This window comes from Cordyceps fumosorosea (assembly GCF_001636725.1).
Source record: "Cordyceps fumosorosea ARSEF 2679 chromosome Unknown scaffold_7, whole genome shotgun sequence".
In the NCBI taxonomy this organism is placed as follows: Eukaryota; Fungi; Ascomycota; class Sordariomycetes; order Hypocreales; family Cordycipitaceae; genus Cordyceps; species Cordyceps fumosorosea.
In genome coordinates this window covers 484,736-507,635 of record NW_017387307.1, presented here as the reverse complement: position 1 = coordinate 507,635, position 22,900 = coordinate 484,736, and the positions used below count along the sequence as shown (strand labels likewise).

At 54.2% G+C, this 22,900-nt stretch overlaps 7 protein-coding genes across 7 annotated transcripts; 2 read left to right on the top strand and 5 right to left on the bottom strand.

The window, feature by feature from the left end:
* Positions 1-294: 294 nt before the first annotated feature.
* Positions 295-1,565, top strand: ISF_03691 (ATP synthase subunit gamma precursor; the record flags this gene model as incomplete). The annotated part of the gene is made up of 4 exons (XM_018847297.1): positions 295-347; positions 577-1,166; positions 1,227-1,360; positions 1,437-1,565. The coding sequence occupies 4 exons, from the start codon at positions 295-297 to the stop codon at positions 1,563-1,565; spliced, it is 906 nt and encodes a 301-aa protein (XP_018705504.1).
* Positions 1,566-2,014: 449 nt separating this feature from the next.
* ISF_03690 (lysine-specific histone demethylase 1) lies at positions 2,015-4,275 on the bottom strand (the record flags this gene model as incomplete). Its single annotated transcript, XM_018847296.1, has 3 exons — positions 2,015-3,033; positions 3,856-4,125; positions 4,194-4,275. 3 exons carry the CDS (start codon positions 4,273-4,275, stop codon positions 2,015-2,017), a joined length of 1,371 nt encoding a protein of 456 aa, XP_018705503.1.
* Positions 4,276-6,156: 1,881 nt separating this feature from the next.
* On the bottom strand, positions 6,157-8,320 carry ISF_03689 (Sec1-like protein; the record flags this gene model as incomplete). The annotated part of the gene is made up of 4 exons (XM_018847295.1): positions 6,157-6,275; positions 6,330-7,919; positions 7,980-8,175; positions 8,243-8,320. 4 exons carry the CDS (start codon positions 8,318-8,320, stop codon positions 6,157-6,159), a joined length of 1,983 nt encoding a protein of 660 aa, XP_018705502.1.
* A 551-nt stretch (positions 8,321-8,871) lies between these two features.
* On the bottom strand, positions 8,872-9,461 carry ISF_03688 (ubiquitin conjugating enzyme; the record flags this gene model as incomplete). Its single annotated transcript, XM_018847294.1, has 3 exons — positions 8,872-9,140; positions 9,196-9,349; positions 9,417-9,461. 3 exons carry the CDS (start codon positions 9,459-9,461, stop codon positions 8,872-8,874), a joined length of 468 nt encoding a protein of 155 aa, XP_018705501.1.
* Positions 9,462-10,981: 1,520 nt separating this feature from the next.
* On the top strand, positions 10,982-12,489 carry ISF_03687 (calcium/calmodulin-dependent protein kinase; the record flags this gene model as incomplete). The annotated part of the gene is made up of 5 exons (XM_018847293.1): positions 10,982-11,025; positions 11,096-11,303; positions 11,376-11,532; positions 11,583-11,968; positions 12,046-12,489. The coding sequence occupies 5 exons, from the start codon at positions 10,982-10,984 to the stop codon at positions 12,487-12,489; spliced, it is 1,239 nt and encodes a 412-aa protein (XP_018705500.1).
* Positions 12,490-17,797: 5,308 nt separating this feature from the next.
* ISF_03686 (histidyl-tRNA synthetase) lies at positions 17,798-19,681 on the bottom strand (the record flags this gene model as incomplete). The annotated part of the gene is made up of 3 exons (XM_018847292.1): positions 17,798-18,184; positions 18,237-19,447; positions 19,630-19,681. The coding sequence occupies 3 exons, from the start codon at positions 19,679-19,681 to the stop codon at positions 17,798-17,800; spliced, it is 1,650 nt and encodes a 549-aa protein (XP_018705499.1).
* A 716-nt stretch (positions 19,682-20,397) lies between these two features.
* Positions 20,398-21,697, bottom strand: ISF_03685 (C6 and C2H2 transcription factor RegA-like protein; the record flags this gene model as incomplete). Its single annotated transcript, XM_018847291.1, has 3 exons — positions 20,398-21,198; positions 21,250-21,390; positions 21,470-21,697. 3 exons carry the CDS (start codon positions 21,695-21,697, stop codon positions 20,398-20,400), a joined length of 1,170 nt encoding a protein of 389 aa, XP_018705498.1.
* Between the last annotated feature and the right edge of the window lie 1,203 nt (positions 21,698-22,900).

Here is a 22,900-nt window from a genome sequence, read left to right as displayed (position 1 = left end):
AGTGGTGAATAATGAAAGGATTAAGTTTTGCTGAAGCGTGGAATCGAGTGAGATCGGTGCTGCGAGGCCAGGCGCACCGGGCCAGGCGCGCCGTTAGCACAGGTGGATCACGTGACTAAGTAGTCCCGCCAATTTGCCGGGAAAATAGCGACATGAGCAAAACGAGCCAGAATCCACCTCAACCACCCGAAACCACGATTCTCACCCCCCCCTTTGGTCAATTGATCCGACAACTACGATCAATTGGGTCACCGCTCGTTTGAGACTTACTCCGACTTCTCGAACTTTGTCAAGATGCTGTCCAGAGCGGCCCGCCCTGCCGTCCGCGCCGCGGTCACCTCGACTCGGTAAGTTACGGAACTGCCTCAGTCTTGGAAATTTGGGGGAGAGAGCACCGACGCAAGCTCCGACGAGCTCGGCAGAACGCAGCAATCGGCGCCCAATGGCTCACTACAACCCGATAATGAGTCCTGCCGGAGCCGCTCGAGCATACGAAGCCCTTTCAACCGAGCCTTTTATTTTATTTTGCATCCCTTGTCCCGTTTGCTGACGCGCGCTTGCGACCATCTTTTGCAGAGTTGCCACGGCCGGTCCCAACAGCGCAGCCACCTATGCCACCCTCCGTGAGATCGAGGGCCGCCTCAAGTCCATCAAGAACATCCAGAAGATCACCTCCACGATGAAGATTGTCGCCTCGACCAAGCTCACCCGCGCCACCCGCAGCATGAACGACTCGCGCGCCTACGGTGAGACGTCCAACGAGGTCTTCAAGCAGGCCGAGACGGCCGCCGTCGAGGAGGGCGAGAAGAAGACGCTCGTCATCGTCTGCTCCTCCGACAAGGGCCTCTGCGGCGGCATCCACTCTGGCATGAGCCGCTTCATCCGCCGGCTTCAGGCCGAGGGCGAGCACTTCGACCTCGCAATCGTCGGCGAGAAGTGCCGCGCCCAGCTCTCCCGCACCAGCGCCGAGGCCATCCAACTCACGTTCGCTGGTGTCGGCAAGAGCATCCCTACCTTTGCCGATGCCCAGGCCATCGCCGACCAGATCATCATGCTGCCCAAGGAGTACACCGACGTGAAGATCCTGTACAACCGCTTCATCAACGCCACCAGCTACGAGCCAACCTTCATTGAGGCATTTTCCGAGGAGGCTATTCTCGCTTCCCGTATGTTATTTTCTGATATTCTGACCCGAAAGTGACTTCGCAAAGCTAACCAGATCCCAGCCAACATCTCCTCCTTCGAGGTCGACGAGGAGGTTCTCGAGAACCTTCGCGAGTACAGCCTGGCCAACTCCCTTTTCTGGGCTCTGGCTGAGGGCCACGCCTGCGAGCAGTCTGCTCGTCGCAACGCCATGGATGTGAGTTCACCCACCGAGTTTCCCTGCTGGCTTGTCCTTTAACGATGCGCCATTTACTGACAACTGAACCCCACAGAACGCTTCCAAGAACGCTGGTGAAATGATTGGCAAGTACCAGATTCTCTACAACCGTACCCGACAGGCGGTCATTACCGGCGAACTTGTCGAAATTATTACCGGTGCCACTGCCTCGGAGGACATGTAAATGCTGGGAGGTGCAATCATAACTGTGAAAAGATTCCCTTTGTACCAAACTCTAGAGGTCTCGCCCGCTATGGGGGTTCCCCGTGTATCAAAGCCTCAATAAATTCCTTAGTATATCACCAGTTCGCCTTTTGTTATGAGCTGGCAAAGTAATGCGATGCTAATCCCATGTAAAGACTGGCATAGCCGCCCCATGCTTTGATGACGATATTAAATAGACTATCAAGGTTGGATAGAGGGCTACCTAATGGCCCTTTGCAATACCCATAGGCCGGCCTACTCAACCGGCTACCGAATACATGCAGTGATACAAAAATCTAGGCATCTTCCGCTAATGCCAACTCCAAACAAACGCCAAACCAGAAACAGTGTATACAGACGCATTGTAGTCGTGGAAAGGAAGACAAGAAAAATACAGTAATTCGACAGGAATGCATCCACCGCCATCGCTTAAAACTCCATCTTACTGTCAGCATCTTCCGCGTAGCTCACATTCAGCCTGCGCCGGCTCTTGGGCGTGAGCACGCGGCCGCCTTCGAAACCGGTCGCCGGATCGCCGGGCTCCGGCGTAAAAGGATGGGTTCTTTCGTAATCCGCCCGAATGTCAATAGCCGTGAGGTCCCATTTCTCAGCTGACTGGGTGTATTGGGCCATGGCCTCGGCATATGCTTGCTTCTGCTCCGCGGCCTGCGCCTCAAAGGGCCGGCGAGTCTCCTCGGAAGCCTCCTTCCACATGCGCGACGTCATGACGCGCACGTCGTTGGGCATCGCCTTGGTCCGACCAGCCTTGAGTTTCTCTTCGCACCGCCGACGAGCCTCGTCAAAATACATCTTGCTGAAGAGCATGTAGGCATTGCCAGCCACTTTGGCTGGCGGAACGGGCCGCTCTCCCAGCATAGATTGGACATGATCCCACGCCTCGGTTTCGTAGGCATCTTTGCGTGCTTGGCGGGGATCTTTTGCGGCCTCCTTCCTTTTTTGCAGGAGTAATGAGTCGCGTGGCAGAATGAGCGGCGTGGGAACTTCGATCGGGCCGAAAATTGCCTCTGCGACTTCCGAGGCGGCTCGCAAGCCTGACAAATAGGCGCCATGAACAGTCGCTGGGTGAGTGCCGATTGTATGCTCACCGGCAAAGAAAAGATTGCCCAAAGGTTTGGCCATGTTATCATAATCTTTAGGCTGCATATCCGGTGCCGCCGAGGAATAGCTGCCTCTCGCAAAAGGGTCGGAGCCCCAGCGCGTCACCACTGCCTCTAGCGGATGCGGTACGTCTGGACCGAAAACGCTACGTAGAGTCTCTGTAGCTTCACGGATCAAGTCTTCATTACTTGAAGTCTCTGTGTCGAAGCCTGCATCTCCAGCCATCAGGGCAATCAAACAGGGCATACCCGTGGTATTTGTGACGTTGAACCACTGAAAGAAGCGACCGCGGCAGCCACGGTACTCATGTTGTGATGTGCTCTGCGGATCTGAGGCGTCTTTTAGAACCCCAAAGATGTGTCTGTCCGATTCCCAAAACACCGTATCGTACACCATGACCACTTTGTTGAGTATACCAAAGCCCAGTCTTTCGACTGCTTGAGATTTCCATTCAGGCAAAGGGGGGTGAAATTCGATGTTGCCGTGCTTTAGTACTCCAAGTGGTACCGTGCAAACGACGGAGTCTGCTTCAATCACTCGACCGTCTTCGCATTCAATGCTTGCAGGCCCAGATAGCTTTTCAGCCCGGTAGCGAATGCGCTTCACGGGTGACCTAGTTGTGATGTCCAAAGGGGTTGGGCAATGCAGCAAACCCCTTGCTACACTCTGGTAGCCGCCAACGACCATTGTATGGCTTCCTTCCCATTCATTCCCCGCGTCAATGTCCCACAGACTCAGGCTCAAATTATGCAAGTTCGTAGCATTGCTATATTCGAGATTGGCAATATGCCAATTTATCAGCCTGTGATCCAACGCGTTCAATTCAACCAGCGATTTGTATTGGGAAATCGCATCATCAAGCACCGAGCCTAAGGTCGAGTTAGGGTCGTGTACTGCATGGCTTAAGTCTATATCTCTTTCCGGGTCAATTCCTTGATTGAGCGTCCACCCCATGGATGCTGCCTTGGCAGGGGCTCTAGAGGATGCGGGCACCCCGGGCTCTGTATAGACCCGTCCAGTCAGTTTGTCCGAGGATACTGGTATCATCGGTATGTCATCTCCATCGCTTTGTTGTGGTGAAGTTGACGCGCTGGCTTGGCTGGCCGTCATCTCCTCGCTTTGAGCAATGCTTTTGGACCCGTCTATCGGACTGTCTTTGCCCTGGTCCAGTAAATCACGGTTGCCTTGTATCAGCTTTACCGGCACCGTTTTGTACTTGTGTTCGCTGACACGATCGAGGCAATCATTGTATAATTTTTCGATCAGCTGATCACGCTCAGCGTCGACCGGTTTTCCCTCGCTGTCATAGATTGTGGTCTCCGCTTTGAGAGCATGATAGGGCAGGCATAGCTGGCCACGGACCAGGACATTGATGGGGTTGCCGCGGTCGAACCCGGTGATGATCATTCCACCCATTTCCGCTGTGCATCTTTTGTTGTGAAATCCATCCATGGGCGATTTAGGCTGCGTCTTGAACTGGCGGGAGTACACTCGGCCTCCAACTCGGCCTCTTCCTTCGATGAGCTGGACTTTTGGTACGTCTTCGCCAAGGTCGTGAAGTCGGTTCGCATATTGCTTGAACAACCCTTCTAATTGTCTAGCACATGACAAGCCCGAGATTCCAGCTCCTATTACCACGATTGTTCTCCTTCTTCTGGTTTGTCTGTGGTGTTTCGCTTTCGTGGCAACGCGCCCCAAGTCAAGACAGCCGAAGTTGATATACCCACGACGAACAAGCCAGTCGTAGCATACATTAGCAGCATCGAACCAACGGGAATTCGCGCACCCTACAGCTTCCTCTCTCGTGATTCCCTGCCACGGCTTTTCCAGCCAAAGGCGCAGAATACTATTGCGAACATTCAGGTACGTGGTCACCTGAGCGTTGGAAATGTGATGGCGTAGCAGAAGATATTCCTCGGTATGGAGAGCATATGGGCTTAGTCTCGAATTTTCTGCTGCAATGATGCATTCAGTTGCATACTGCGAGGAGGGTATATCTCTTGGAATGGACGATTTGGGTTGAATGATGAAGTCCAATCGGTCGCCGTCATTTGGATAGCTGCGCTGAGGTATCGTCGGGGTCGAAAGCTCGGCTATACGTTTTCTTGGTGTATCATTATCAGCCGGCGTCGTCGCTTTACTAGAAAAAGATGATTGACGAGATGAGAGATCAGACAGCTCGGAGGAAAATGATTCCGTTGCGCCACTATTTAGGGGTGGTATCAATATCTCGCAATCCAGCTTTTCAATTTTGATTTTACTGACGAATTGTTAGACCATCAATAGAATAAATAGCCCACGTTATACATCTTGCATCGTGAACGGCTTACCTTGATACTTGGCTCCCTGAGGGTGGGCTGACAGGGTCCAATTCCATTTTTGAACTTTCCATACTGTCCGGACCTTCGGCAATAGAAATGGATCCATATGGGATATTATGAGAGAATGTACTTGAATCTTCAATTTGTGTGTCGACGGGCGGGATGCCGCCCCCGGTTCCTGACGTCGTGGCGACGTTGCTCAAAGATGATGGTGAATCCATCGCTCGAGTTTTACCGGCTTGCTGTAGAGCATCGAGTTCGTGCCCCGCCCTATATTGGCTATGAACATCTGCTTCCATTCTGATGCCAGGCAGACATGATATTGGTCGAGCCGGGTAGATGCAGATGCCAAGCGATATACCAGTGTGAACTTGCGGGCTAGCTCTTGTGAGAGTTCGAATTTCAGGGTCGCCGTGCAGGTTTACGACAGGACGTTTTGCATGACCATATGGCAAGAGGAACGCAAAATTTGGCTCTGATATTTCGCACCCAAATTAGCCACGATACAGTCTCACGCAAGGCTCATATAAATAAGGCCGATCTAATGTCACTCACTCCGTGCGACCCTGCTGGGATATAGTCAGATTCGAACACTAGCCCCTCGAGACAGGTAATTGTGCCATCGATCCAACTCCGGTGGTCCTCTAGTCGACGAAACTCGAAGCGAATGCCAAAAATCTCTTTTGTCAAGGACGCATAGAGATGGCTCTCGGAATTACAGCATCCATGAAGCCCCTCAGGTCGCCGAAACTACTGTCAAGCGTTGAGTCACGTGCAAAAGCGTCGTCAAAGCCACGACAGTGGGGCGATTCCCTAATCTTGCCGTTTCGAGCTGTACAGCAGCAGAGGCCAAAAAAATAGCAATAACCAGCAAGGGCAGGCCACGTCCAGTTCAGAGGCAGGATCGGACAGCTCCTCATTCGATGAATGGCCAAATGCTGGATGATACCTAGTGTTTGCTAGGGAAAGTCAGGAATCTACGGGCCCTATGCCACTCCCTCACCGCGACGCGCGACCCACCGACAAGATTAGGCGACTCCAAGGCCAGAGGGGAATAGAGCCGGCTAGATTTCAACAGTGTTAATTAGAATTCTTATTCGATTGCTATGCTTACTATACATATTACGGGGTCTAAGGCGAGGAAGTAGATTCGTCTTCTACCCTGACGTAGGATGCCTTCTCGATCGCGGCGTCCATCATCCTGTTGCCACTGATTATTGAAGTGGTACAAATGACTATATTTCGTCGCTCTGCAGGTGATTATTAGTATTAGTTCAGTAGAATTCGGTGTGCAAAATACGGACCTTCTTCTTGCTTTGCAATAAATCGCAGAGCAGCAATCTCTGTAAATGTGATGCCTCCAACGAAAACCACAAATACTGTCTGCTTATTTCCGCTGCTGGAGAGAAGAGCGCGTGCTTTCACAGCTTTATCCTCTCCCTTTTGAATTTCGTAGAAAGTTTCCCCACGAACGTGCTTGACAGCTTCGTCGAATCCGTGCCAACCGTGGGACCCGCTGGCTGCCATGGTGTTGCCAGCATTTGCCGCGCTATTACCCTTGGTGATGGATTGAAGGTACGGCTTCTGCAGAACGCATTGTATAAGTCGGATAGATAGCGGGGCGTAGCCGCTGTATACGTATGCAATGTCATTGGGGTCATCCTCTTTGACCTCGTCAACAATCAGGCGAAGTTGTTTTCGCAAGTAGGTGTAGTTTGTCTTCGTCCCAGCCGTGCCAGCATTGGCAGCCATGGGTATCATTCCCGCCAGGGGAGACGAGCGAGAAAGGAAGAGCTGCAGCTTTTCCAGGTTGTTGAGGGTGAGCATATGTTGGTAGCCGTAGCCTTGCAGGATCAGACGTTTGAACTGGTCGAAATCTTTTGGCTTTATGCCGCCTGAGATACAAGAGTACACGCACAGCAGTCGCAGCGTTTCGCGAATGGGCGCCTCTCTTGCTATAAGCTCTTCAATACCATCCAGCTGAGAAGAGGGGTCCGCTCCAGCAACAAGATTTTGCTGGACCTCTAGTAAGCCGATGAACTGATCGCTCTTGGTATGTTTTATAATTTCTTCCGCCAGACCCGTATGGAGGCGAACACTTTGATGCTCTTGCTGGTATCCAGGTAGCTGACTGACAAAGTCTTTGAGTTCGGCAAGGGTCTTGGTTTTGTGTTTTGCCTCATAGTCGCTCTGCACCTGCTGCAGCCGACGAGCAACTTTATTTAACTGATTTCCGACGACCGCAAAGTTGGAGTCGCGGAGCTCCCCGTAAAGTTTATCGCTTCCATCCAAAACGATGTTTCGTTTCCTGTTCTGCGATGCATTGGACGACTGAGCTCCGGGTCCCACGATTGTGGTATCGGCCTTTGTCTGGTTATGTCGGATCTCGAACAGCTCATCGATTAGGCCTTCGTAAGTCAGCTGAGTTAGGAGTGGTGTGACAAAGTCAACCTCGCGATCGATAATAATGACGCTGTCATTGGTCAAGCTTGGTGTTAGCTTGGTGCGGGCAGTATCATCTCCAGCTTGACCCGCCAACGCTTCTTGTCGCATCCGAATCAAGAGATCTGCAACCTTTCTCGCGTTGTCGCCCTTTCCAATAATTCTAGGAAACAGGCCATGCACATGTTGAATGTCCATAAGCGCCTTGGCTATCAAGTAATTGGGGGTGATGTCTTTGTGGAGGTAGAGGTCTCGGAAGGCATCGTCCAGTTCCAGTGAAAGAACGTCTTTGTCCAGAGGAAAGAATGAGAGGGGGATTTCGGAAACATTGACGTCGCCAAGGACGCCGGCTTCCTCGAATATTTGATCGGAGACTAAGGTGCGGCGCGGAACCCAGCAGACATGAAACTCGTGAGTGGTTTGGCTTTCGCGCTGTACTCGCTTGATTTGCTCTGTTGGCAGCACAGTCAGTCAGTAGCTCTGTACGGAATACGCTCAGTGACTGGTCATACTCGCGATAGCGTCAGCTTGTCGTGCGCATTCGCCTCGGGCGATGAAGACAATATTGTGCTGGCTAGCGTCGACATTGTTGTTTTCCAAGACAAAGAACTTGTCGACTCCGTATTCCTGAAGCGTAGCGACTTTGACAATAAGCCCGACGGGCCCTACCAAGCTGCGATCAAAGACGAGGTTTTTCTTGCCGCGAACCTGCGACGCGGTCAGTGATTCTAGTCGCCAATAGGCTCAGTAGTGCTGTAGCAGGGGCTAGGCGTACGCCTTCGAGAAGGTAGAGCAAGTCCTTACGGGCTTTGCCGCGGACCTGCTCGGTAGTGAACTCCGGTCGGGGCGCCATAGCAGCTCACCGCAATCGATGCGGCGCTTCGGAAGAGCTAGGCGGCAACTCGGCGTGGTTGAAGGAAGGTTGGTGAGCCGCCGTTTGCCTACAATTAGCGGGCGGTGAGGCAGGGAGCTCCGTGGGGTGGCTGAGGAGCTGGCAGATCGGGACACCCCACCAGACGTCATCTCGGGAGCAAGCTGACTGGTTATAGCTTTTCTTCTCGTCTATCTTTCACCTTTCTTTAATGCAAGATCTAAACATGAGTTTCAAGTTGCTTTCATTCTACAATCGTACTCTTCTAAAGCACAACATAGTGTACGGGTTGCGCTGATACGTTGCTGCCTCTGTGCGTCCAGGTAACTGCCCCACTGGTTGCGAACAGCGACGCGCGCCGTCTGGGCGAGGGTACGTTCACTTGGCGGACGTATTCGACAAAAAAATAATGATAGACCAAGATGTAACATTTATCAGATGAGAGTAACGCTTGGAGTCGCTTGTAAATCATGAATCGTGAGAGCGGGCAGGGGCGAGAAGTTTGGGGCGATAATCTGTGAGGCGTAGGTTGCTTAGACGGTGTTATCGTGGTAGACAAAATCAATGTCACGAGGACGTCGACGGTTGCCCTTGACAAATTGGTCATTATCTGGGGGTCTTTCGTCTTTTGTATTGCTGGTCAGCATGCTCTGGATGCTCATGCAGACACTTTCAGCACTTTGGACCGGACTCCAGCCCTGGTTGCCGAGCAGGTCGAGGCAGATGATTCCGTTCGAGTATATGTGTGGGTGCATGGGGATGTGACGGTCTGGCCCTAGCTCAAATGTGGCCTCTGGCGGCTCTGCGGAAGAGATTTGTCAACTCAGTTTGCCGATTCATGATTAACGGAGGCCTACCGATGGGGTACGAGTCGCCAAAGACAATCTTGAGCCGGAATATCTGGTTGTGGTAGAGAGGGTTGCCGTCAAGCACGCGGATATCAAATTGCCACTCTCGCATATCTTCGCCAGATATGAGGTCGATTCCCGGTGGCAGTCCCTGCCTATCGATCTGTCAGACGGTGGTGAGCTGGAGCTTCCTGGCATAGCGACATGGATCAAGTAGGATCGCCACCTACCTTTTGGCGTTCCTTGGCCAATCGGTTTGCTCGCAGCGATGCCATGGTTGTGGGTTATCGGGGGGAGGTTCAATAACAGCGGCGCACTAAGGTGGTCGCTATGAGCCGGCGCGTAGGCAGCGGGTGAGCAGCTCGCGCGGGAGACGCAGGCGAGGATGGCGAGCGAGAGTGCTGTGTTGTGTGAGACCAACAGACGATGAAGGATCCAGGCCAGGTGGGCAAGGCGCTTTTTATCCGCCTGTCGCAGCACGGTGGGTCACCCTGGCCATGCCACGCGCAACAAGGTGCTACAGAGTGACTACAGCGAGAAGATGGTGTAGTTCACGGCAAAATGTGTGCGCGATACGGTCTTATATTGTTTTGGGCATACATGGCATCGTATTCTGGAAGCAGACGAATGGTGACGAGCTCGGGCAGAGGCGGGGGTGGGGGTACCGGGCATGTAGGTAGATAACTCGGGGGTGGCACAACCGTGTCGCTGCTTGTGATGAGATATTGTATGCTGAGAGGCTGGTGCCGAGCTGACGTCCGCCACCTATCCATGTTTTGAGGCAATTTAATTTAAATTGATAAATGCAGGAAATGCTACATTAGACGAAGCTGCCTGTCTGTTAAACACTAGCAGACAACGCCTTGCCAACCATGCAGCCTCGCTTTTGGCCAGCTCTCACTGGTAGCGTACGAGGTATGTAAGTATGAAAATTGTCATGTGCATCCGTTCACGCTGCATTACCTACCTTTATCTCACTTATTAGCTGGCTCTCCAGCCTTTACTTGACCAAAGCAAACCTGCCGCAACGGATAACTAGGTAGCCGTTTTTGCACATCGTGGTGGGGCAGGCTCTTTTACACAATGGCAACCGATCCAAGGTCCTCAAGTTTCGCGGAGTGATTCATGCTACTGTCAGTCATCGACCCTTTGTCCAGTTCAAATATCAAAAGTCAGCCCACCTGAATGTGCAACCTTCCTATCTACCTAACTTTAAGCTCCCTGGCTGCTGAGCTGTTGACGCCCACATCCCATGGTTGCCCAAGAGGGGCAAGGTGTGGCTGAGCGGGCACTCCGAGGGCCGATTCCCTGTGACGCTCGCAGTCAACCTTACCACTTTTCTGCTGACCCTCCCAACCCTTCTTCTTATTACCCCTACCCTGAGGATCGTATTTATTTATTTTAACCTGTCCACGATAGCATCGCTTTGGACTTCAGTCGCCTCTCCCTTCGCCTCCGCTAGGAGCAATCAACATACAGATCCTACCTGATACTCCATCCATCCGCTGCTAAGGTAGCATCCTGGGCCTGGCCTGACGGTCGCAACCCCTCCTCCTTAAGCCGAATTATTGATACCCCGCCATACCTACGAAATACGAAGCTGAGCACCGAGGGAAAAATGAGCTGTATGTTGCCCTCCATGTTGTCCTCGACATCCCAAACACAGTGCAGCCGCGTGCAGCCGCGTGCAGACGAAGCGCGCAGAATGTGCTTCTATGCGCAAGCTGCACGCATGGCTAGACGAACTGCCGCGAGAGGCCTGACTGACCAGACCCAACCATGAATAGTCACCGGCATGTTGCACAAGCTGGGCGGCCAGCCCGAGAGCTACGAGAAAAAGTATGTCGGCCGAACTTCCAGGGTCTCTTTCGACGCTCGGTGATCAATATTCTAACACGCATTGGCCAAGATCGAAATACAAGTTTGGCAGGACTCTAGGTGCCGGAACCTATGGCGTCGTCCGTGAGGCCGACGGCCCCAACGGCAAGGTCGCCATCAAGATCATTCTCAAGAAGAATGTAAAGGGCAACGAAAAGATGGTCTATGATGAGCTTGAAATGCTCCAACGACTTAAGCATCCGCACATTGTCAAATTTGTCGACTGGTTCGAGTCAAAGGTACAACAAGCGCCCCCTCGATCGATTCAGCGAGACCTACAATAGGCTGGGCCACGACTGACCCTGTAACAGGACAAGTTCTACATTGTCACCCAGCTTGCGACCGGCGGCGAGCTGTTTGACCGCATCTGCGACCAGGGCAGATTCACAGAAAAGGACGCGTCCCAGACGATCAAGCAAGTCCTCACAGCTGTCGACTACCTGCACAGCAACCAGGTCGTCCATCGAGGTGCGCCCGGAACATGAGAAGTTTGTCGCATGCGTACTGACACTTCCCAGATCTGAAACCCGAGAACCTGTTGTATGTTACTAGGGGTCCCGCTTCTGACCTGGTTCTCGCCGATTTTGGCATCGCAAAGACACTCGATAGCAAGGAGGAGACTCTACAGACCATGGCCGGCTCATTTGGCTACGCCGCCCCCGAAGTCATGAACAGAGAGGGCCATGGAAAACCCGTCGACATGTGGTCCATGGGCGTCATCACGTATACGCTTCTCTGCGGCTACTCGCCTTTCCGCAGCGAGAACCTTGCCGAACTGCTCGAGGAGTGCACCCAGCACTCAGTTATTTTCCACGAGAGATACTGGAAGGATGTCAGCGAAGATGCCAAGGATTTTATCCGATGCCTCATTGTCCCCAACCCCGACCAGCGAGCCACTAGCCAGGTAAAGCTCCATCCCCTCCTACGAGGTCGGCCTCCCTTTAGGTCCTCAACCACTAACCAAAATCACCATTTCTGCAGGAAGCCTTGAGACACATTTGGCTGAGCGGCGAGAACGCCACCGAGCACGACTTGCTTCCCGAGCTGCGCCGCGCCAAGGAGGCGCGCGCCAAGCTCAGGAAGGCCATCCTCGCCATCCAGCTGCAAAAGCGCATCGTCCGCCTCCGCCAGGAGGCCGACGAAGACGACGACGACAACGACCTGCAAGACGCCGCGCAAAACGTGGAGAGCACCGGCCTCGCCAAGGCCTTCTCCGGCATCAGCGTGTCCAGCAGCGGCAGCGGCAGCAGCGGCGAGACCAAGAAGCCCTCGCTCAAGGACACCGTCAGGAGCGGCGCCGTTTTTCGCGAGGTCGTCCTCGCCAAGGTCCGCGAGGAAAAGGCCAAGAAGGAGGCCGCCCTTCAGACGGACGAGGATCTCGTGCAGGAGGCACGCCGCCGTAGCTTCAACACGCAACACTCGTGATTGGGCTGCTGGGAGGGGGCGAGCGCCTGGGGGCAGGGGTTGGGGCCGTTTCTATAACAAGGCAGATTGCTACGAGATAATGTTATGTGAACAGCTGTCAATTCTGCGTTTTGTGCAAGGGCATTTTACCCCATTTTTTTCTTTTTTGTCCCTTTGCTGTAGTGAACCATGGAGTTGAGAAAAGTGGCAGCTTTTCAGCTGGTAAATCATGGACTTTGGTCTCACCTGCCTGTTTCTTGTTCGGTTATTTATCATTTTGCTAAATGATTTCACACCCTAGTATAATATTTTGTCTCAGGTCATATTATGCAGCAATGCCTGCTTTGAAGTTTGACTCTTTCATATAGTGGAAGAAGTCAGGTTCTCGTGTTTGTTTCTCTTCGCTTCTACTACCAAGGCAGCTATCTGACAAAGTATAGTACATTATCACATTATTCCAAATTACTTTGCTCAAAGTTGAGCAATGTCCCTAGTCGCGTAAATAGTAGTACATAAAATCATTGCATTTTCAACACCCATCACATATTATCATAAACGCCAGCAGCTTCCCAAGCACATTTGTCATCGCTAGAGACGGAACCTGTTATATGTTAAATCACCATGTCTGCCATTACTTGCTCGCGAAACTCGTCGTAGCGCCTGGCATCGAAACGTTTGCGTTTCCAGCCATTTGCACGCAACCGCTCGATTCGTGACCGAAGTTCGAGGGCCCGCATATCCTCATTGACCGGCACACAGGAGGATTTGGGTGCCAAGGTCGCGTTGATCTCTCTGTCAATAGCAACGAGATGGGATGCTATCTGACGCTGGATACTAGACAGTACGGTGCAGAATCTTTCCAGCGATTCTCTTGTTTCTGACGTGTGCAGCTCTTCGTCGGCCATAGCCCGCGGCAAGTCGTCTCCATCGACACTTGGTGTTGGAGAGAACGCTGGGCAGACGTCAGGCATGGTCTGAACCAAAGGAGGGAGAGGATCGAGAGGAATACCCTCGCACGGCGACGTGCGCCCACTGCCTGGGTCTGAAAAGCCAAGGGTCGGCGAGTCTGGTCGAGCGGGAAGATCGTATTCCAACTCGTCGGCAAAAGCAACCTTCTTCTTTCTCTTCAATTGTGGCCCGCTATTGGAGGGTGTAGAAGGTGTAGGAGACGACATTCTTGTCGATGTAGATTTATGTGAGAGGCAAGATTCGATGGGCGACGGGAGACTGGAGGACGGCGACGTGGGCCGCAATGAGATCTGGTACGCCTGTTTATCGGCTTCCTCAGATGTCTTAGAAGCGAGGCTGTAGTGCTCGCGGGCCTCTTCAAGAAGCTTAAGGCGGTGATGGGCGCTAGCATGTAGGCCCCGCGCTTGTATCTCTAGCGAAGTTGCGGCGTAAAAATGTAGATATATCAAATAAGCAGGCTGAATGTTATCCTATTACCATATTAGCATCATTGCTGGCGAAAGTCATCCGAACATCGTCGAGATAACATACTCGAGTCTGCACATTCTTGAGAAGCTCGATGCAGCGAGCGGAGCAAAGGCGATATCTTCTATTGCTGTAATCTCGCTTCAATTCAGCGAGTGCCCTTTTCCATTCTAGCGCGGTACATGGAATGTCTTTCAGCAATGAAAGCGACTTGGCGGCCGCGCGCCTATTTGTCGTTTGAACGGGCTGTGAGGCGATCCAGCTTTGTAGCGGTACCGAATCGGGTGCCATGAAGCCGCTGCGACATGACAACATCGTTGGAACTGTGGAAGCAGGGCATGCAACCATAGCCATGTTAGGCGTGACAGTTCGAGAACAAAGCGAGGATGAAGCGGCGTCAAGGTTGTGAGAGGCGGAGGAGGAAGGCAAGAGGCGGCGTTGTAAGTGTGGGCAGCTGGCGGGCCGGCAACTGTAAACGCAGCTGTAGGCTGTAGGTCTGCAAAAAGTTCCTTGGAGCAAACAACAAAGATGAACGCGATGGCTGCTGCAGAGGCTCGCAGTGCCAAAGATATCGAGGCTTTTGTTTTCGTCCTCTATTATGCGCCCAGGTGGCTCAAACGATACACAGAGGGCACACACAATACGATGAACGGTGGAACGGATGGTGAGACCTTGGAGCCGAGATGTCTTAGGCTGCGGGAGCGAGGGCAGTACAGTCCCTTTCTGTTTGAAGGGAGACAAAGAGGCAAACAATGTATGTTTGTGTATCGAGATGCTATTACGTGGCTAACCGGGAGACAGTGCACCGGACGGATGCGGCAGCCTTTTTAAAGGAACGTGCGGGTGAAACACGTCTTCAAGGCGCCTGGGGGGGACAGGGAGCGAGCAAGGCCCGGGGACGAAACCAGCTTGCCAGCCCCAAAATATAACATGGAACACGCCCGATTCTGCTGGAGAAGTGCCCACTCGGTCGGCGGCCGATGGTGTCACGGTCGTTCCCTCACGGCGAGGGGTCTTGCAAGGAGGAGCCGATCGGTCCTCGTCCTGGGTTCATGGGCCCCTCCATCTTGGACGACGCGGTCATATCACTAACGTCGTTTTGGCCACGGCAAAAGAAAGCACGGCCTGGGAATATTCCAAGGACGACAAAACCGTCCAATTAGGGAATGATGCCATTTCCTAATTCATTACCTTCCTATACGAAGAGGGACAAAAAGAAAGACAGCGTGGGCCATACACGCGCACCGCGGAGCAGCCCCATCACCAGTTTTCGCCATGGTGGCCCCAGCAGTCAGCGTTCAGACCACGCGAGAAAAATTGCAAATGCCGAATGCTCAAATCCTCCCAGCCGAATGAATGTATGATGAAGAGTTTGCAAGTAACAGAATTGATATCCATGCCATCGCCTGCATAGCTACCTTGTCACTTTTGGCAAAATCGAAGCACCTGTGCTGCATGCATTTGTTGCATCTGCAGCCATGGCTTAACTAGCACACCCCCGTCTTAGCTATCAAAGCGCCCACACGCTATTCTCGCTTTGCATGCGACTCGTCGAGTGTGTCAGCGGTAATGGGCAGGGATGTGTTGCTGGGCCATGACGCTGCCGCGAGAAGATCATGTCACAAGTCTGATAAAGTGTCCTGGCTGACGATTGAGCAGATGCTCGAGGTTCAGCAACGGACCACAACAACCCTTGGTATATCATGGCCTGTGCGAGCAAGCAAACCTGTGGTCGTGCCATTATCTCCTTTGCATTGATGGACGGAAAAGCTTGCTGTCCACAGCAAGATGAAAAACGTGGGAACCACGGGCCGAGCGATCAACTAAGGTGTTCTGAGTAGTTCACTGCGCCAGCAAATTCGCATGAACCCACGTACAACGATGCCGCTAGGTAGGAATGGCGCTGAGCCGTTTCCTACCAGCCTGCTGGCCATGGCGCCCTCTCGTGGCAGCCATTGCGCCAGACGTCGTCATGGGACGAAATTTGGAGCCCCGGACGGGTTGCCAACTGGCCTGGGCGAATGCTCATTGCCACTTCTGTACATACATGCTGGAATCGGCGTCCTAGCGTTGCACCGAGAGTCTTTTCCACGCGCACAGATCCCCGGATGCCATGTCATTGCAACAACCCTTGTCGCAATTCAACGCTAAGCGTCCGTGTCCCATGGACCTTTTCTCTTGTCGTCAAAGCCTCTTGGGAGGAGATACTGACATTCTCGTATCTCTCATTGCAAATGGCACATGCAAAGTCATAGAAACGGGAGTTGAGCAATTCTGGACAATGTCCTTTCGGGCCCGGCCTGTCGCGTCGCTCGCTTGGCCGTTATGTATCGCCCCAGATGCGCCAAAACGTTGTGTTCAAGAGAATGGAGGATGCGCTCATCAAACGGCGCTACCTCGATGGTCTAACAGGAACGCCTCGCAGTCGACATTAGCGCATCCCTGCCTAATAATTGCGCGCCCGTGATGCATGCACGACCGGCGGTCCTACTCGGGAAGAAGGTTCAACCACGCGGCTGTAAACGAAACAAAGCTGCACAAGAGTGGCGCATGTAGAGCGACACTGGTGCACCATCGAAGTTCAGGACGAAATGTTTTTCGCAGATCATTATCCATCTAAAACAATGCATTGTTTTACCCTACGCCTCTACTATTTCTACACTAACAACGCGCAGACGATGCAAGGATGTCATCAGTTACGGATGGGATCGCTTGCTCGGGACGTTATTCCATTCTTGTTTTACCAAATGAGCTTGCTTTATTACTCACAACACCACCGTCCAAAGGCATTCCTCATCCAGATGCAGATAGAATCGTGAGAGCCCAGTCTTCATTTTTGCTTTTGCTCTTGGTGAACACATATCAGACGACTAATAATAAGAGAAGCAACTTGGGTGGCTCGTTTACTGTGAAAAATCAGCCAAAAGAAAAAAAAAGAAAAAAAGAAAAAGAAAAAATGACCCATTGCCGTTGGGTAATACTCCGATGAACTGGTATCGGCTGCAAGATGGAGACGAATAAGCAATTATGAAGCCATGTTGACTGGCCGCATCCTCCCTCGCCCACTTTGGTTACTACTAACATGCATGCATTTGAGCGGAACCCATTTTTCCGCACGAGATATCAGAGACGGTGACGAATTGAGGTATTAACTGCTAAATAAAGAGAAGATGTATCTCGTCTGCCCTCTCAAATCTTGGCCAAGTGTTGTTGAGATGCGGGGGAGGAAGGCGTACCGGTGAGCAGCGAGTCCGGCTCGTCCCCTCGCGATCTTGACTCGGGGCAAGGCCGAGGTCAAGGTCAAACTCGAGATGTGACGATGCGCAGGTCGCCGAACAGGGGACATGCCGGTTGGCGCAAGGCCGGATCCCGACTGCGGGAAGGAGGAGCAGGAGGTCTGTGGGAGCGGTGCGGGCAAGGGAAAGAAAAACCCCGGCTCTGCATTCTATCTACCCCCGCCGATTGATTGTCTTCAAGGAGGAGACGCAGGTTCGGGCTTCTATCTGTTCATGGCCGTGACGGGAGGGGGCATGCGGTGCGGGTGCGAGCTCGTCCCCGATGCGGGACGACAGAAAAGCAAGTGCCGAGACCGCGTCGGGTCAATGACGGAGAGTTGCGGCCGTGCAAGCATCATGAATCATTTTGTACATGTGTGGTAAGTCACGAATCGTTTGAGGGGCAGACAATGCGGCGAACACCATCGATCGACGACATACAGCCTCTGTTGCCATGTAATCATATGTGTTTTGCGTTTTTTTTTGTTATTCGCCTATACCCTCCCCATATGCCTTCTTCTTCCGAAGTTGCATCCTTTGTCTATCCGGAGAGGCCTCCCTTTTTGTTGCTATTCGCTTCTTTCCCTTTTGTATATTTTCTGTCTTTTGCATATCATCATCTATTGGGTAGTGCTAGGCGCCGCTTCTTCAGCCGTAGCAGCAGTAGCAGGGACATCGTCCGTCTTGATGCCGTCGACAACGCGGAGCCCTTCAGCCTGCTGGACTACGCTCTCCAACTCCCTCTTCCGCTCCAGACGGGACTTGACCTCGTCGACCATCTTGTCAAGGCTGACCAGGATGCCCTCCTTCTCCGGGTGGCCGTCGCGGAGGCCCATCTCCTTGATCTTGACGTTGCCCTGAGCAACCTCGTCATCGCCGAGGAAGATGGCGAACGGCACGCCGTTGGCCTCGGCGGCCTTGAACTGCTGCGGCACCTTGGGCTTGACCTTGTACAAGAACTCGGCCTGGTGGACACGATAGATTAGCAAGCTGTCCTGATGGCGGGTCTGTAAATGCCCATAGATGTGACTGGAAGATGCTGGGTCGTGGATTACTTACCTTGATGCCTCCCTCCCACAGCTTGGCACAGACTGCCAGGCGCTCGTTGACAAAGCCCTTGCCGCCAAACGCCATGACGTAGACGTCGACCTCGTTGTTGCGCACCGGGGCGGCCGACTTGTCGGCGGCCATGCGGGCCTTTGTGATGGAGAAGATGCGGTCGACGCCAAAGGAGATGCCGACGCAGGGGATCTGGCTCTTGCCGGAGAACATGCCCACGAGGTTGTCGTAGCGGCCGCCGGCGGCAACGCTGCCGACGCCGACGGTGGGATCGTTCGATCGGTCGTCGTCGTCGCCGCTCTTGCCCTTGCGCCTGGGAGCAGGGGTGGTGGCTGCCGCCGACGCGGCGCCGGGTGTGGCCTCGGGGGCGGAGCCCTCGGTGACGACCTCGTAGATGAGGCCGGTGTAGTAGTCGAGGCCGCGGGCGAGGCCGAGGTCGAAGGAGACGCGGTCGAGGATGTCGAAGGACTCGAGGTACTCAAAGAGGAGCGAGAGGTCGGCGATACCGGCCTGCATGGAGGCGTTGGCCGAGAGCGCGGGGTCGTTGCGGAGCCTGTCGAGCAGCTCGTGCTTGCCCTTGTGCACCACCCACTCCCCGATGCGGTCGGCGACGGCCTCGTCGAGGCCCTTCTCCTCTGTCATTTCGCGGCGGACGTCGGCCCAGGGCAGCTTGTCCAGCTTGTCGACAGCCGACGAGATGGTGCGAATCTTGTCCTCGGGAACGCCGCAGACCTGGAAGATGCCGTCGAGGATCTTGCGGTGGTTAAGCTTGATTGTGTAGCGGCGCGCCCAGCCGAGGCCCTCGAAGACCTCGCAGACGATGCGCAGCACCTCGGCGTCGGGGAGCATGGGGTCGTAGACGCCGGCGATGTCGAAGTCGCACTGGTAGAACTCGCGCATGCGGCCCTTGGTCATGGCGGGCTGGTCGCGGCGGTAGACCTTGGCGATGTGGTAGCGCTTGATGTTGGTGATGTCCTTGTTCATGGCGAGGAAGCGAGCGAAGGGGACGGTCAGGTCGTAGCGCAGGGAGCAGATCTCGCCGCCCTGGTCGGCCAGGTCGTAGATGAGCTTGCTGTCCTCGCCGTACTTGCCGGCGAGGATCTCCTTGAGTTCGAAGACGGGGGTGTCGATGGTGACGCCGCCATGGCGCTTGAAGACTTGGGTGATGGTGCTGAAGATTTTGTCGCGGATGACCATGTCCTTGCCATCCCCTGTGAAGAAGCAGCAGGCATAAGAATTAGTACATGGACGTAGCCGGACGGGACCAAAGTAAGGGTGACATGGGGTAGGTAGGTAGATTGAGGGGTTGTTGTGGCCATGGTGGTGGTCGACTCGTGGGCAGACAAACGTCGTGATGGTGGGGGAGGGGTAGTTGGTCAAAAAGTGGTCTTACAGTCCTTGGTGCCCTTGGGGGTCTTGAGCTCAAACTTGGATTTGCCGCCCATGTCGATGGTGTTTTCGTCGTGGTGAGGGAGCGACGTCGAGTAGAAGCAGATAGCAGAACGGACCGCGATTGGGAGTCGGGCGGGCAGGCAAGGGGATAGCAGGCGCGATGGTCGAACGGACCGAAGGGTTGCCAAAACGGTCTTCATCCGCAGATGACGGCCTCCGGGAGGGAAAAATACCTAAGCCCTGTGGTGCTTTTCTACCTCTCTGCGCGAGGCCTGGTGTTGTGGAGCTTTTGGGACGACATGCAGAATTCGCGGCCGCCCATCGCCGGTGGCGGCCGCTGAGTCACCCAGCAGGTGGTGATGACAGGTAGTGATGGTTTCGACCCAAGTCTTGAACTTGCCTGGTACAGCATCAACGAGAATGTAATATTTAACCCGCTTCATATCTCCAATTTATGAAAGGATTTCAAGGACAGCCACAACCGCTCTTATGGGTGATGTGCATGCGGGCCGTTGCCGCCTCGCTTCAATCCGCTGCCCCTATATACTCCCTGCACGACAGTTGATGCGACTCAACACCAACGGCCACCATGTTCACTTTCGAATTTATCTGTCCGTACTTTGTATTCTTCTCCTGATTCAATGCAGTAGAAACTTCCAATAACTCATATCAAATTCTAACATCACCCCAAATGTATCCATCTATAAACCAGCGCAACCAAGCATGCACCAAAACTCCAACAAAATGCCAACTCTAGATTCACGTTACATTACACACCTGGGGGTTTCAATCCCCAGAGGTGCTCAATTTCCTTGGTAATAGTGTCGGGATGCGTCATGACAAAATCGTGAGTACCCGAGAGCACCTTCCAGTAGACGTTTTCTCGGCCGCCAAGCAAAGGGAGGCCGTCAGCCTCGTAATCTTCCAGGTTGATGATTTCATCCTTCTCCGCAAGTAGCACAGCGGTGGTGCCGGGCTTGCGCTGCGCGAGAAGCTTCCAGCTCTCTTGCTGGTGCGTGAGCGGCGCGTGGCGGACGCAAGACATGAAGGCCGGGACGAACCCACGGTGGTGCGTAACCATCCAGCGGACATAGTGCGTGACGCGCTGCTCAATGGGGAGGTCCGGGGAGTCCTCGTTGCCAAAGGCAGTGCCCGGAACCTCTGCGGATGCAACCTTGGCGGCGGCCTCAACCTTGCCAATGACCGCCTGCTTGGGGACCTTTACGGACGAGGCGATGGGCTGCTGCAGACGGCGGCTGGTGAGGCCGTGCAGGATGCGCTCCGGGATGACGCCGGAGGAAAAGATGAATTTGGTAATGTGGCCGAAGCGCTCGGCGCGAATCAGACCGGAGGGCGCCAGCAACAACAACGATCGGACCATGTTTGGGAATGTGCCGGCGAAATGAGCAGCGATGCCGCCGCCAAGGGAGTAGCCAATTATGTTGATGGAGTCGTCGCCGGTCCAGGATAGGGGACTGGAGGCGAGTACCAGAAGCATTTGCGTGACATAGAGGCGAGCATCGTGGGGGATGTCGCCGACACCGTCAGAGTAACCACGGCCGAAGAGATCCTAGCACACGTGTTAGAACTGGAATCAAGACGACGACAGGCAAAGTCTTACGAAAAGCATGACACGGCACCCGCGCTTGGCGAGATTGTTCGCAATATAGAGCAGGGTGATGCACGAGGTGGTGATGCCGTGAACAAAGAGGACCTTTTGGCCATCTTCCGGACCAAACTCGTACACGCGAATGGAGCCATACTGTGAGAAGACTGATTAGCCATTGTGTTGATCATATGATGAAAGTGAGAAACCACAGGGATAGAAGCGGCCAACCTACGGGGGTGTCGACGTCTCGCGCACCTGGGAAAACATCAGGCTTGTAAACCAAGTGTCGCGCCTCCTCCTCGCTCAGGCGCGGAAGCGTCGTCTTGAGGGGACTGCGAAGAACCTTGGCCCAGCGAGGCCACAAGACTTCACGCGATAGGATGAGTATTGACGCCGTGACCATGGCGGCTGTGGTGGCAATGGCGGCCGCTGACGTGACCGTTGTTGCTGAGTCTAGCATGATGACGCTTGTGAGAGCTAAGATGGGAATCGATGTGGTTGCGGGAGATTTGTCTATATGTTTTGAGATGAGAACAAAATAAAGAGAAGAAGAAAAAAGAGAAAAAAGAGAAAAAAAGAGAGAGAAAGATGCGCCGGTGACGAGTGATGGTTGGTGAATTAGATGAACGAGGTGTTTATCGTCAAGTCAAGGAAGAGCACTCTAGGTCGCCCCCTTCAGCACAAGGGAGACGTGGATGAGGCAGGACGAGTTTATGTATGTAGGTGAAACAAGTCACGTTAGTATTGGCGACAAGAAGCAGCTGGCTGGCATTCCAAGCACGGTGGTAGTGTAGTAGGCAAAAAAGAACAAAGAGTGAGAGAGAGACGAGATAAACAAGGGCGAAGAGAGACGATGACGAAATTCGAAGCAATTTTGAAAGCCGGTCCTGCCGAGGGGGCATAGTTATTACTGTACATAGGTAGTTACTGGCTGACGCCGGCGGACTGCAGCTGAAGCTCCAAGGTGAGCCAGCCAGCCAGCCAGCCAGCCAGCCAGCCAGCCAGCCAGCCAGCCAGCCAGCCAGCCAGCCAGCCAGCCAGCCAGCCAGCCAGCCAGCCAGCCAGCCAGCCAGCCAGCCAGCCAGCCAGCCAGCCAGCCAGCCAGCCAGCCAGCCAGCCAGCCAGCCAGCCAGCCAGCCAGCCAGCCAGCCAGCCAGCCAGCCAGCCAGCCAGCCAGCCAGCCAGCCAGCCAGCCAGCCAGCCAGCCAGCCAGCCAGCCAGCCAGCCAGCCAGCCAGCCAGCCAGCCAGCCAGCCAGCCAGCCAGCCAGCCAGCCAGCCAGCCAGCCAGCCAGCCAGCCAGCCAGCCAGCCAGCCAGCCAGCCAGCCAGCCAGCCAGCCAGCCAGCCAGCCAGCCAGCCAGCCAGCCAGCCAGCCAGCCAGCCAGCCAGCCAGCCAGCCAGCCAGCCAGCCAGCCAGCCAGCCAGCCAGCCAGCCAGCCAGCCAGCCAGCCAGCCAGCCAGCCAGCCAGCCAGCCAGCCAGCCAGCCAGCCAGCCAGCCAGCCAGCCAGCCAGCCAGCCAGACAGCCAGACAGCCAGACAGCCAGCCAGCCAGACAGCCAGACAGCCAGACAGCCACAGCAATGCCATTGGGCGCAAACGGGCTCAGCCAGCGCCCGATTACTGGTCCGTGGGTTGCGGCCCCCAGCGCCTGCAAGACCCGCT